Source organism: Alosa sapidissima, chromosome 15, assembly GCF_018492685.1.
Source record: "Alosa sapidissima isolate fAloSap1 chromosome 15, fAloSap1.pri, whole genome shotgun sequence".
Taxonomy (NCBI): Eukaryota; Metazoa; Chordata; class Actinopteri; order Clupeiformes; family Clupeidae; genus Alosa; species Alosa sapidissima.
This window is the reverse complement of record NC_055971.1, coordinates 24,015,453-24,028,451: the sequence shown is the minus strand read 5'-3', so window position 1 is coordinate 24,028,451 and position 12,999 is coordinate 24,015,453. Positions and strand designations below refer to the sequence as shown.

The window sequence follows — 12,999 nt, the reverse complement described above, 5'->3', positions numbered from 1 at the left end:
CGACTCTTTCACCTTCGATAGTTACATATGTAGCTGTTCCACACTGGCCTCTCTGGTCTCTGTTTTTACTTTCATCCAGGATGTGTGAGGTGCAGAACCGTCTGGCTCAGGTGGAGTCGGACCAGGGGGAGTTGCGAGCCAACGTGACCCAAATCAGGGAGCGGAACCGGGCCCTGAAGCGGGAGTATGATGCCCTGCTGGAGAAGCGGAGCGACAGAGAGAAGGCTTACCGGCAGGCCAGGGAGCAGGGACAGGAGATGGTGGAGGACATGATCAAGAACAAGCAGATGGCCGCCATGAAGATGAACAACCGCAACGAGAGGAGAGTCAGGTACAGTACAAGCGCCTCTGTTCGTTAGATTTTTATTTATTTTTTTGGTTACATTTTTTTGGGGGGGTTTAGCCTTTGTTAGACGGGACCATGAAACAGGAAACAAGTCGGGAGTGGGTTCAAGAAGTGACCTCAGGTCCAGTGTTGCCAGATTGGGCGGGGATTTGGAGTTAGTCGGGCGGGGGAAAATGAGCCTTAGGCGGACAGAAAATTTTTTTAGTTAAATGGTTTTTCTATGACAAAATCATTGTTGGGGCGGTTTTTAGCTGAAGAGGGTGGGTTTTCGAACGTGATTGGGTGGAAATGACTCAAACCAATCTGGCAACACTGTTCAGGTGGGATTTGAACCTGCGGGTCCCATGGGCACCTTGCCTGTTTCTGGAACGAGATGCTGATGCTAACGCTACTCTAGAGCTCACCCTAGTTGTACTATCTTCGCCTGTTTTGTGGCCTGTGAGGTTTGTGTATGTGTATGTGTAACCTGCGTTGTGTTAACTGTACAGTTTGGCCTGTACCGTGCTGACCTGGTCTCCCTCGAACCCATAAACAAGGAGGAGCAAGGAGGCTAAACCCCATTGCTGCTAGCGTTAGTTCAAAGGTGTCAGGGAGGTTCACTCACTGCACTGCTAATGAATCCACCAATTGCTATGACATATACTTTTTGTTGTGTGTGTGCATATGAGTGACTCAGCACTTTGTGCATTATTTACACTATCTACAGTATGCTCTATATAGAAATCTTGTGTGTGGTATTGTCATTTCATAAACCTCCTCTGTTATATGGGTCGTTCCACGTCAATTCAACCAGGGCCCACGCACTTAGGTCTCAAAAAATTCTGAAAAAATGACCAGGTGTACCTATGTTACCCAGGAGACACACTGTAAAATTACTTTTATGTAAGATCAATACTTTCCAAGATACAGCAAGTTTTACGGGGGGAGGGGGGTGTCGATTTTGTTCGGCCTTTTTTTTTTTTTTTGTCAAAGTTCACAAGCCCATAGCGCAAGAACTAAACCATGTAGGAGGCTCAAATTTTGCATGCTGGTACATAAATAGGGATATGTAACAAAATCGTCACGTTTGGTCTGGATGATCCTGCATGGTCATAGCTGTCCCTCAAAGTTTTTGTCTGGGCTCTCTTTAGGCCTTCAGAAGACATTTGTGGCCCCAGCTGTGGTGCAACTGGCTGGGGCACCTGCACCGTACGCCGGCGACCCGGGTTCGATTCCCGCCCTGTGGTCCTTTCTGGATCCCACCCCGACTCTCTCTCCCACTCACTTCCTGTCATTCTCCACTGTCCTATCAAATTAAAGGCATAAAAAGCTCAAAAAAATATATATAAAAAAAAAAGACATATTTGTAGTCAACATAGGCTCTTGATTTATTTCCCTTACTGAGATTACTTTATTCTTCATGATCCCTTCTTTTTTAAAAACACCATTTTGACTTGTCTTATGCAAATCTTTCCTTTTTATTTTCCACCCTGAACATGGGCAAAATGTACCCTGGAAATCCAGAGTTCTCACGAGAGCACAATGGAATTGTCTCTGCGATTTGAGCAATTGGCAATGAGCAATAATGCAGGTTACTTTTCCCCTTGAATCCCGGGGAACCAGCTAAATTGATGAACAGTGCTGCAACGTTGGAGGACAGTAAACATTGGTCGTAGTGTTATCCGATTGTGTCAAAGTCCGAAATCATTCAGAGTAAACATGTTTAGTGTTATCCAATTGTGTGCAGTGAGATTTTTAAATGCATGCTTGTTACCGCCCCTCGAGTTGGGCCATTACATTGTTCGTGGCCAGACCCTTAATCTTTCTAGATTACCAGGGTCTGGATTTTCCAGGCTAGGCAAAATGCACCATTGAGGTCAATATGTTTTATATAGAGTTACCACAGTGCCACCTGTGGTTGTTTAGAGCAGTGGTTCTCAATTGGGGGTACGCGAAGGCACTCCAGGGGGTACGTGAGATTTTAACCCTTAGAACCCGATTGCCGAAAAACGCACCCTTTCTTTTCTGTTACATTGCTCCGCAACTGTTCATCGCAGCGAGATGAGACCTTAGTTGCATGACAGAGCAGAAGTGGGGCTTTCCAACGAGACCACGCACTTGTCTGTACGTTAAAGTATGAAAATAAAAAAAACATGAAATTAAATCAAATTGCATCATATTTACAGTCTATACTTCTCTGCGTTCACCTGCACACCCATTACTCTCGTTTGAATTACTCGCAAACCCGTGATCGCATAGATATCAGATGAAAGAGGAGACACAGGGCTATCCATTAATAGCAATGTTGATCCTTCTGGCTTATAAAAACAGACGAAGTGACTGCAAAATAATAACGTCATGTACAAAAAACAATGCTGCACTCGCGGACCTGTGATCGGATAGATAGATGAAAGAGGAGACTCAGAGCTATCATTTGATCCCAAGTACATCCTTCTGGGTTATAAAACAGACGAAGTGACAGCAAAATAATAACTTCATATAGCTGGACCCCACGTGTTTGTCTGTTTTTGTAGCAAAGCATGTTTATAATCCAACGCTATTGTGTGTTTCTGTATGGCAAAGAATGTTCATAATCCGGTTTTGAGATCCTACCAAATTCCTGGATGGCATCCAATTCAAGGCTCACATTGCATCCCAATTTGTTCTGCAAAGAAACACCTTTTTTGCCTTTACTTTGTTCATGGCAATGCAGTAAAAAGTTGTAGAGAATCATGAGTGCAGACACCATGGCACACACACGTAAACTCGGGTCAAGTCAGGTCAGATCAGTTCGTGTCACAGATATGGAGCGCAGAAAGGTCATTTTTAATCACTAAATAAAAAAATGGCATTTATTTCTTTAAGGCGCACACCACTGTCTGTCATTATGTCTGTAAATTGCCCCAGAGAATTCCTCCACCATGGCAATGATATTGCCAGATTCAGGACAGTCTGAATCTGGCAATATCATTGCCACAGACATATAAGATTTTTTATAATATGCTTTTTATATTTGAATTCTTTAAAAATCTAAATTATGGCAGATCTGGATAGCCTAGACTGCTGAAAAAAACAATATATAATATGTGTGTGTGGCACTTACAATGACCAGAATAAATTCTTTATGAATGAAGGTAGTGAAAATGCCCTAAAAACAGCTTATGGTTAAAATATACATAGATTTAAAAAGTAGAATCCATGCAAATATACTTTAAAAACAATTATTTAATAAATATTTCAGGAAAATATACTGGTAAGTTAATAAAATTATATTTCAGCAGGCTATTCAATTTCATTATCCTAAAAACCCATACCAGGATGGTTCGACCCAACCTGTCACATGCCACCTGTCAATCACTGTCAAAACTCAAACGATGGAGTCGTGGTTGAAGTTTATGGATGGAGTCGTGGTTCCAAAGTTTAATAAATTAGACACGGATGTCACAGTGCTCTGTTTTAAGTCTTTTTCCTCAACTAAAAATGCTTTGCGCTAGTTAGGGTGTACTTGGCTGAAAAAATATTTCACAGGGGGTACATCACTGAAAAAAGGTTGAGAACCACTGGTTTAGAGTAACCTGGTATTTTTTTCAGAATTTTTTGAGACCTAAGTGTGTGGGCCCTGGTTGAATTGACGTGGAATGACCCATATATATATATATATATATATATATATATATATATATATATATATATATATATATATATATATATACACATGTGTATATATAAGTATGTTTGGAAATGAATCAACAATGTTGTGGTACATGGAAACCTGTATCTTCATCACTTAATCACTAACATATAATGTACACATTGTGTAGTAGGATGTTCAGTGATACCCTTAGTATGATCTTGGCTGTCAGCATCAACAAAATGCGTGCCAAGTTAACTGACAGTAAAACCTGCAGAGCAAAGCAAAAACTGCCAAGACGTGGAGCTATATGCATTTGCAAAGTGCAGGAAGTCACATAAAGATTTCTCTTCCTTCCCCTCACGGGCTCCTTTCTCCTTGATGTGTGTGTGTGTGTGTGTGTGTGTGTGTGTGTGTGTGTGTTTAACTAGCGTTTTCTGTGTTGCTTAATCATGACAGTGTACAAGTATGTACTGTAGCATCAGGTCTGTGTTAATTCTCAGAAGTAATTAACAAAAACTCTGACTTCAGTATGCATCTTAATTAACTTCCCCCTGCTACCTCTCAGGGCCAGAGAGGCCAACCTTCACAAGGAGCTGGAAATGGCTGCCAAGAAAACTCTGGACATCGATGAGTAGGTCCCCTGCACATACACGGACACACACACACACACACACACACACACACACACACACAAACACACACACAGCACAGAGAGAAAGGGCTGACAGTGAGACTGATCGACGACTTCATGTGGTTGGAGGGAGAAAGAAAGGGAGGGAGGGAGATATTTAGAGGGAGACAGAGAGAGAGAGACTTAACGAGGAGTGCTAATAGACTTCAGTTAATGACTGAAACTGCAGAAGGAGCTCTCAGGAGTTCACAGGGCCAGGCCTCTTACATATTAGGGTGTGTGTGTGTGTGTGTGAGTGAGAGGGAGAAAGAGAGAGAGAGTGTATGTGTGTGCGCGTGCGTGCCTGACTGTTTGTGTGAGTGTGTGCAATGGTTCTTGAGGGATATGTAGCTGAGGGTAGTTATGGTGTGTAACTTCAGTGGGAGTTTGTCACCCAGGGACATTAGCTTGTTGGAAGGACCCAGCTGGGACTAATTGATGTCAAATAGAATCTGTCCTTTGGGGCACCCATGTCTAGGAAAAAAGATAATTGTTCAGAGAGGGAGAGAAATGAAGGAGTGTGAGAGAAGGAAAGAAAGTGTGTGTTTGTTAGGGAGAGAGTGAAGATTTCACACTAGCAATGTCTGCAAAAGCCTGAATAAAGTCTGAATAAAACAAGAATAACACAAGTTTGTCTTATTTTGGCCTCTTTACTGGCAATTTGACCGCTATGCTTTACTTTTCCACAGTGGTCCCACAAACGTGTCCCAGTTGAAAATCAACACCTCCACAAACATTGATACAGTGGAGAAATACCATACACGCGTCTTCAGGTAAATAAAATGGAGGAGTGTAAGACGCGCTGATCACTTGTTAACTCCATCAGTCTTGCTTAGTCAAAGCCATTTAAGCTACCAAGCCATTTGCTTAGCTAGTTGCTGTTCAAACACCATTAAATGTATACAATATTTGTCCACTGACCCTAACATAAGTGTCCTATTGGTTTCAGTCTGTATATTGTGAGTAGCTGACAAAGATAAAAAAAAAAATCAGATGCCAATGAAGTACCGTATCTTTCATTGTAGCAATGTCAAAGCACAAGTCCTTTCATAATAGATATGCTGATACATGTTATGCACTTGGCTCCTGTAAAAGGTTATTGACTTTCTAAGCAGCTGCAATATGTAATTTTTATTTCTGGAATTTGCATCATGTACCTGCTGGCATTAATAAATATTATACCCCATCTGTTTGTCAGCCATGATAACAGGCAATATCAGTCACTGGACTTCAATCGATAGGAACTAAAGTAGTTCCTCTGCCGTTTTATGTCTTCAGTTGAGAGTGTTTCCCCTGACGCTGATGGGAACGGGAGAAGACGTGTGGCTGGTTCATTACTGCTGCTGATGAGGTGGAGATGAGCTCAATATGAAAGGATGAATAATTGAACATGTTAATTTATTTTTCCAGGTCGGCGTCTGCCACCTCTCCCAGAATCCTCAGCTCCATCCGAGAGCTCTTTGAGTGAGTACCTTATTGCATCATTTCCTCTCTCTCTCGAGGCTTTGTCGTGATCTCTCCGTCTCTGTCACCTTTCCCGGTCTCTCTAACACTTACACAATTACTGGATAGGGCCCTGCCCCGGCTCATGGTCAGTTAATATATTCCCTCTTATAAGTTTAACAGACCTTTAATGCAGTCAGTCAAGAAAATTGGTCCTTTAAGTTGGAGTGTTTTAGTCCTACAGAGTGTAATTTACCATTAAAGTCACTGCTCTCTCAGTAAGTCATATAGATGAGCTTTACCTGAGCCTTTGTAAGTGTCATGGTCTGGAAAAATGGGCCCCTTGTCCTCGTGTGTGTGTGTGTGTGTGTGTGTGTGTGTGTGTGTGTGTGTGTGCGTGTGCGTGTGTTTCCAGTAGGAGAAAGAGGCGAGGGAACTCCGTGTGCTGTCTAGAGGAGGACATGCACTCTCCAGTGGGCGTCTGCCTGGCCGCCAGAGTCCCTGCGGTTGCAAAGCACGTGCTGGTGAGAGTTTAAAACGTTTAAAAGTTGACTGATATTTAGCAGACGCTTTGATCCAACGCAACACAAAATCGCAACAGTGAGTTTGCAAATCAAACCCAACTCGATGATGTCACTGCTGCTCCACCACGCTCACAATATAACAGCTCTGCACCAACACGCTAGACTCAGTTGACCAGCCGTCAGTGACATCTTTGTCATCATCATCATTACTGTCAGTATCTTATCATCATCATTATCATTGAGTGTTATCATTATCAACAGTCATTTTAAATCATCATTGTCCTCATGAAAACATCAATAATGCAGCTACCTGTAGGGAAACCTACCCACAGAAGGCTGTCCAAGTAGGTTTTCCGATAAGTCACTTCATCCTTGTTAAGTGAATGAAAGTGATGTGACTTGAGTGTGTGGGCTCTGTCTCCACTCATCATGGAGACATCAGGAAGGGTTCCAGTCTTAGCCACTAATAAAGTAGACTTGTCAACTCTTCAACCTTATTGCATCTTAAAAACCCTAATAGTGTTCTACACTACACAGAGAATTTAAATGTATTTCATCATGTGACTATTTTTTTTTATCCCTCCGAAAAAATGGTTCAAATTTTTTATGTTTCATTAATGCAAACAGTGAAAGTTGCAAACGCTGAACCCCTCATAGACGATGTTGTGATTGCTTAGCCCCTGTAACCCTCTGAGCTGTGTGTACGACAAGAGTCACTTCCTCAGGTTTTTAAAAGTCCATTTCCTGGTCATGGTGGCCAAGAGACATCCAGAGGTCTCAGGAGGAACTAAGAAGGACCCTGTTGTCACTGTAGTTGATAAAGCGACCCCCCCCCCCCCCCCACACTCTCACCCTGCTTTCTCCCATCCTAGCCCACGCATGGCGGTTTGTGGCCACAGGAAGCTAGCGGTTGAGGGTGAGGGGGACAAAGAGGGCGTCTGTGAGCGGCTAACAGAGCGTCTCTGTGTGGTCCTCCCTGGTCTGCACCGTCGCCGAGAGGCACCCAGGGCTGTCTTCATCTGAATGGAGAGCGCACCAATCAGAAGAGGAACTAGCCTGATTCTGCTACCCTCCGACCCTCTCAACCACATGCACACACACATATATACATGCCACTCACACACACACACATACACACACAAACACATACATACCACATACACACCACTCGCACACAACCACATGCACACACATATACATGCCACTCACACACAAACACGCACACACACACACATACCACTTACACATACACACACACAAACTCACACAGATGCACACACATATACGCATGCCACTTACGCAGACACACATACATACCACTTACACACACACACCCACATACACACAGAAACACACACACACAAACATACACATGCCACTTACACACACATGCACACATACCACTTACGCACACACACACACATAAATATACCGCACACACACACACACATAAATATACCACTTACACACACAGAAACACACACACACAAACATACACATGCCACTTACACACACATGCGCACATACCACTTACGCACACACACATACACACACACACACATAAATATACCACTTACAGTACACACACACACACACATCAACAACCACCACCCCTCTTCCTCATCACACCTAGAGCCCACATAAATGCATGGCAGTGGTGCGTTGATCCATCACTTCCTTATATGGGAAGGTGTCATATCACCTGATTTGCATAGTGTATCATGGTACAGTGATTTCATACAAACCTGGGAAAACACGAGATGACACACTTTTTTTCCTGGTTATTGTATTTTTATTTTAATTTTGTTTTCATTCCTGCGTTCTTTCCACTGTATGTCGTCATGCTTGTCCGTTTGTTTTGTGCTTGCCAGATGACAAAACATTACAGCCTTTTAGATGCCGTTTTAATTCAGTCAAGTGTCTCTCTCAAGGTGTGCGGTGAATTCAGTGTCTATTCCTCAGCATCGGGAACTGTCAGTACACATTTACAATATCGGTCCACCCGCCAGTTTAATGTGCTTTGGCGGCTCTGAAGAAACAATTATGTAACTGCTGTGGGGGCCTGACATTTCTGATGAGTTCAGTAACTTCCTACATTGCCAGATTGTGTGTGCGCATTTTTGTGTGCGTTGGAGCTGGAGTTGAAGTGAAAGGCACAAAAGTCTAAGTTTAGTTACTCTGTCTTGACTTTTTTTCTTGACTTCTGAGTACAGTGTCACAGGACCATATTTATAGATTAAAATTGTGTGGAATATCAACTGTAGGCACATTGAAAAGAAAAACCTCACTTTTAACCTCTGTGATGTTGAAAGCTAGTGATCATTTTCTAAGAACACTCCTTCACTCCATGAATGTGATGTTCTCTGACAGGAAGTGATTCTTGGTCTCTTTTCATTGGTTAGGCATAGTGCATTCTAATAGGCACACTAAGTCTGTTGAATGTGGTCGGTTAGAATAGCAGGTCATAATATTTTGAGTGGTCAAATGTAGCGTGGTTTCAGAAGGGCCTATATTTGACCTCTCTCTATTTGTTTACATATTAATTTTTCTCTCTCTCTCTCATTTTTCTCTTTCTTTGTACAGGATGCCCATGAGTTGGGTATCAACGCGGTTCGCTTCAGCGCCTGCACCAACCTGCTGGCCACTGGTGGCACAGATCGGGTCATCAAGCTGTGGGACATCACGGCAGGTACAGTACCCGCCCCAGGGGATGCTCATTAGACATGCTCATGCCACACGTGGCACTTTGTTTTTCCACTCATTCTTTTTACCCTTTTCTTTTTCTTTTGGGTTTTCTTATGACTCCTGTCTATCAATCCGTATCGCTTTCCTGTCTCTCTTTTAACTTATCATTTCATCTTGTGTTCATTTTTAGTGTCTCTCTATCTATCTATGTATCTATCTATGTATGTATCTATCTATCTATCTATCTATCTATCTATCTATCTATCTCTATCTTTCTCTCTTCTCTCTCTCTCTCCTCTCTCTCTATCTCTTCTCTCTCAATTCAATTCAATTCAATTCAATTGAGCTGTATTGGCATGACAAAAAATACAATTTGTATTGCCAAAGCATACATGTACGTAGTAGTGTGTTAAGACATAAAACAAAACATCATGCATCATACATTACTGCAATGGCAGTGTGTGTGTGTGTGTGTGTGTATGTGATGGTGTGTGTGTGTGTTTGACTTTTTGTGCGCTTCACTGATGAAGTGACTCCCTTTGTTTATGGCAAGCATCTATATATCTTGCTGCGACTCTTGCGCTCTTTTGTTCCTCTCCTAATAGTATTCTTAGACTTAGATCCTTAAAGTTTTGAAGGTCTGGATGCATTTCTCTGAATTTAGGAAAGAATTGATCTCGCATTTCTTTCCATTGGCCGCATTCAGCCAAGAAGTGAAGCTCTGTTTCTATGGCACCTTGGTTGCAATTGGTGCACAGCCTGTCTTCTCTGGGCAGCCAGGTTTGCCTGTGTCTGCCCTTCTCAATAGCCAGACTGTGATTGCTTAGTCTGTACCTGGTCAAGTTTTTTCTCTGTCTGGTATCAGTGACTGTGGATAGGTAGTCTGCCACAGTGTACGCTCTGTTTAGGGCCAAATAACATTGAAGTTTATTTTGTCTTTTTGTTTTTTCAGTCCAATATGATGAGTAATTTTGTTTTTCTGCATTTATAATTTGGTTAGGCCGAATTGTTTGAGAAAGGTTGGCAAGGTCCTGAGGCTGACTATTAGTTGTGTTAGTTGTACTATTAGTATGTGTGAGTCTCAGGACTAGCTGGATGAGGGGACTTGTTTTTACACTCATCTATTGGCTTTTTAGGGCTTTATAACAATAGGAGTTGGGGTCACTTGTTTTGAGATGTTCGAAGAATTTGATAGCTCTTTTTTCAATTTTAATTAGTAAAGGGTATTGGCCTAATTCAGCCCTGCATGCATTGTTAGGTGTTCCTCTGTACCTTGAGGATGCTTTTACAGAACTCTGCATGCAGGGTTTTGATTGGGTGTTTGTCCCATTTTTCAAATCCATTGTACATAAGAGGACCCCACACTTCACTGCCATATAATGAAATTGGTTCGATAACTGTTTGAAATATTTTGAGCCAGATCCAAATGGGTATGTCAAATTGAATAGTTTATTTGATGGCATAGAAAGCCCTTCTTGCTTTCTCTTTCAAATCATTCACGGCCAAGTTGAAATTACCAGTTGAACTGATTTTTAGGCCAAGGTAGGTGTAACTTTTTACTTGTACCAAGGGTTCATTTCTTTCCCTGATGTCTGGATTTTTTCTGGAAGGTTAGTATTTTTGTTTTTTGTGGGTTAATAGTCAGGGCCCAGGTCTGACAGAACTTGTGCGGGACATTTAGGTTCTGCTGTAGACCCTCTTCTGTTGGAGACAGCAGAACCAAGTCGTCCGCATTTAATAGGAGGCCATGAGCTGCTGACTGCTCGAGTCTTTTTGCCAATTCATTAATATATATATTGAAGAGGGTCTGTGATAGAGGACAGCCCTGTCTCACACCCTGTTCTTGAGTGAAGAATTCTGTTTGTTTGTTTTTAATTTTAATTGCACATTTGTTGTTTAAGTACACTGTTTTTATTATGTTGTATTCTTTCCCCCCTACACCAGATTCAATAAGTTTACAAAATAGGCCATCATGCCAAATAGAATCAAAGGCCTTCTGGAAATCTACAAAGCAAGCAAATATTTGTGTTTTATTTTGGTTTACATATTTATTTATTAAGGTGTGTAGGGTGAAAATATGATCTGATGTTCTACATTTTGGTAAAAAAAACAATTTGACTTCTACTCAGGGCATCATGCTCGATAAGGAAGTTTATTATTCTATTGTTTAAAATGCTACAAAATAACTTCCCCAGATTACTGTTTAGGGTTCCTCTCTCTCCTCTTATCTCTATCTTTCTCTCTCTTCTCTCTCTCTCTCTCCTCTCTATCTCGTCTCTCTCTCCTCTCTATCTCGTCTCTCTCTCCTCTCTATCTCTTCTCTCTCTCTATCTCGTCTCTCTCTCCTCTATCTCTTCTCTCTCTCTCTCTCTCTCTCCTCTCTATCTCGTCTCTCTCTCCTCTCTATCTCTTCTCTCTCTATCTCGTCTCTCTCTCTCTTTCTCTATCTCTTCTCGCTCTCTCTCTCTCTCTCCTCTTTCTCTCTCTCTCAATCTCTCTATCTCTATCTCCCTCTCCCTGTCATGGTCCTGTGACTACAGCCTTATGCCAGCAGAGGTCAACCTGCTCTCAGAGGACTGTTTGGCTGATGCATATCAAGTCTGCCCTACATCTGACCCTGTCTGTCCTGTTCAAGCTTTTCTACTGTTGATTAGATAGGATGGCAGGAAGGGCAGAGGCCGTGTCACAGCATTTTGTCCTGACCTGGCTCTGTGTTAAATCTCTTTTTACAGCTTGCTTCATAGCCATCATAGAAAGCAATTTAGCAAGGGTACATTTGATGACGTTCAGAGAAAGCACTATGCTAGTAAGGGGCCAGGCAAGGTGTGAAGGCTGTTGGGATGGGGTGCGCAGACCCCCAAAATGTTTAATTTCATCCTCCTACTCTGTCCAGGCATGCTGCACCACAGGGGAACACTAGATGGCAGCAACGAGGGCATCACAAGCATCGAGTTTGACCCAACGGTAAGGGAGACAGCTGCGTCACTCCTTTCTGCCTTAATTATGAAGCCACTCAAGGACTCTCCATTGCACACAGCACACAACACAGATTGCAGGCCTAATTTACCGTGCCTGCCTCTGTTAGCGTGGGCTGTGATTGTCCCTCTCTTGGTTGTGTGGATAACCACTTGTGTGTGCTGACGGAGATGAGTGTAGGTGCTAATTGTGCTTGGAGGATCTCTGAAGTGTCTGAGAGATTCTGAGATTGTGTGTTCTAATTCTTCTCTCTCTGCTGCCCCCCCCTCCCCTCCCACTTCTTGCTCTCTTCCTCTGCCTCTTTCTTAATCTCTTTCTCCTCTCTTTCCTCTCTGTGTCTGTCTCACTCTTATTTCTACTCCCAATCTCTATTTCTGTCTTTCTGTCAATCTCTTTTTCTACGGATCTCCCTTTATCTCCTGTCTCCTCTTATCTCTCTCTCTCTCTCTCTCTCTCTCTCTCTCTCTCTCTCTCTCTCTCTCTCTCTCTCTCTCTCTCTCTCTCTCTCTCTCTCTCTCTCTCTCTCTCTCTCTCTCTCTCTCTCTCTCTCTCTCTCTGGCTCACTCTCTCCCTCCCTCCTCAGGGCACCAGGATTCTGGCTGCATCATACGACAAATCGGCCCTCTTTTGGAAGCTGGATGATTGCGTTCCCAAGGTAACGGAACATAGCTTTTCATGTTCATTGCTGCTAATCCTCTCTTTCTCTGCGATTCACCGGACTCACCGCAAGGCGTCAGTGCAT

General features: G+C 42.7%; 1 protein-coding gene across 3 annotated transcripts in view; it reads left to right on the top strand.

The window, feature by feature from the left end:
• The window catches only part of LOC121683865 (protein Atg16l2-like), a 37,263-nt gene that overhangs the window by 2,738 nt on the left and 21,526 nt on the right, over nt 1-12,999 (top strand). For 2 of the 3 annotated variants that reach the window (XM_042063708.1, XM_042063710.1), the window contains exons 5-12: nt 80-331; nt 4,525-4,590; nt 5,319-5,402; nt 6,040-6,093; nt 6,488-6,596; nt 9,180-9,285; nt 12,175-12,245; nt 12,841-12,912. In XM_042063708.1, coding sequence (XP_041919642.1) covers nt 80-331; nt 4,525-4,590; nt 5,319-5,402; nt 6,040-6,093; nt 6,488-6,596; nt 9,180-9,285; nt 12,175-12,245; nt 12,841-12,912 — 814 coding nt within the window. The remainder of the gene's footprint in view (nt 1-79; nt 332-4,524; nt 4,591-5,318; nt 5,403-6,039; nt 6,094-6,487; nt 6,597-9,179; nt 9,286-12,174; nt 12,246-12,840; nt 12,913-12,999) is intronic. The other variant, XM_042063709.1, reaches the window with a different exon arrangement.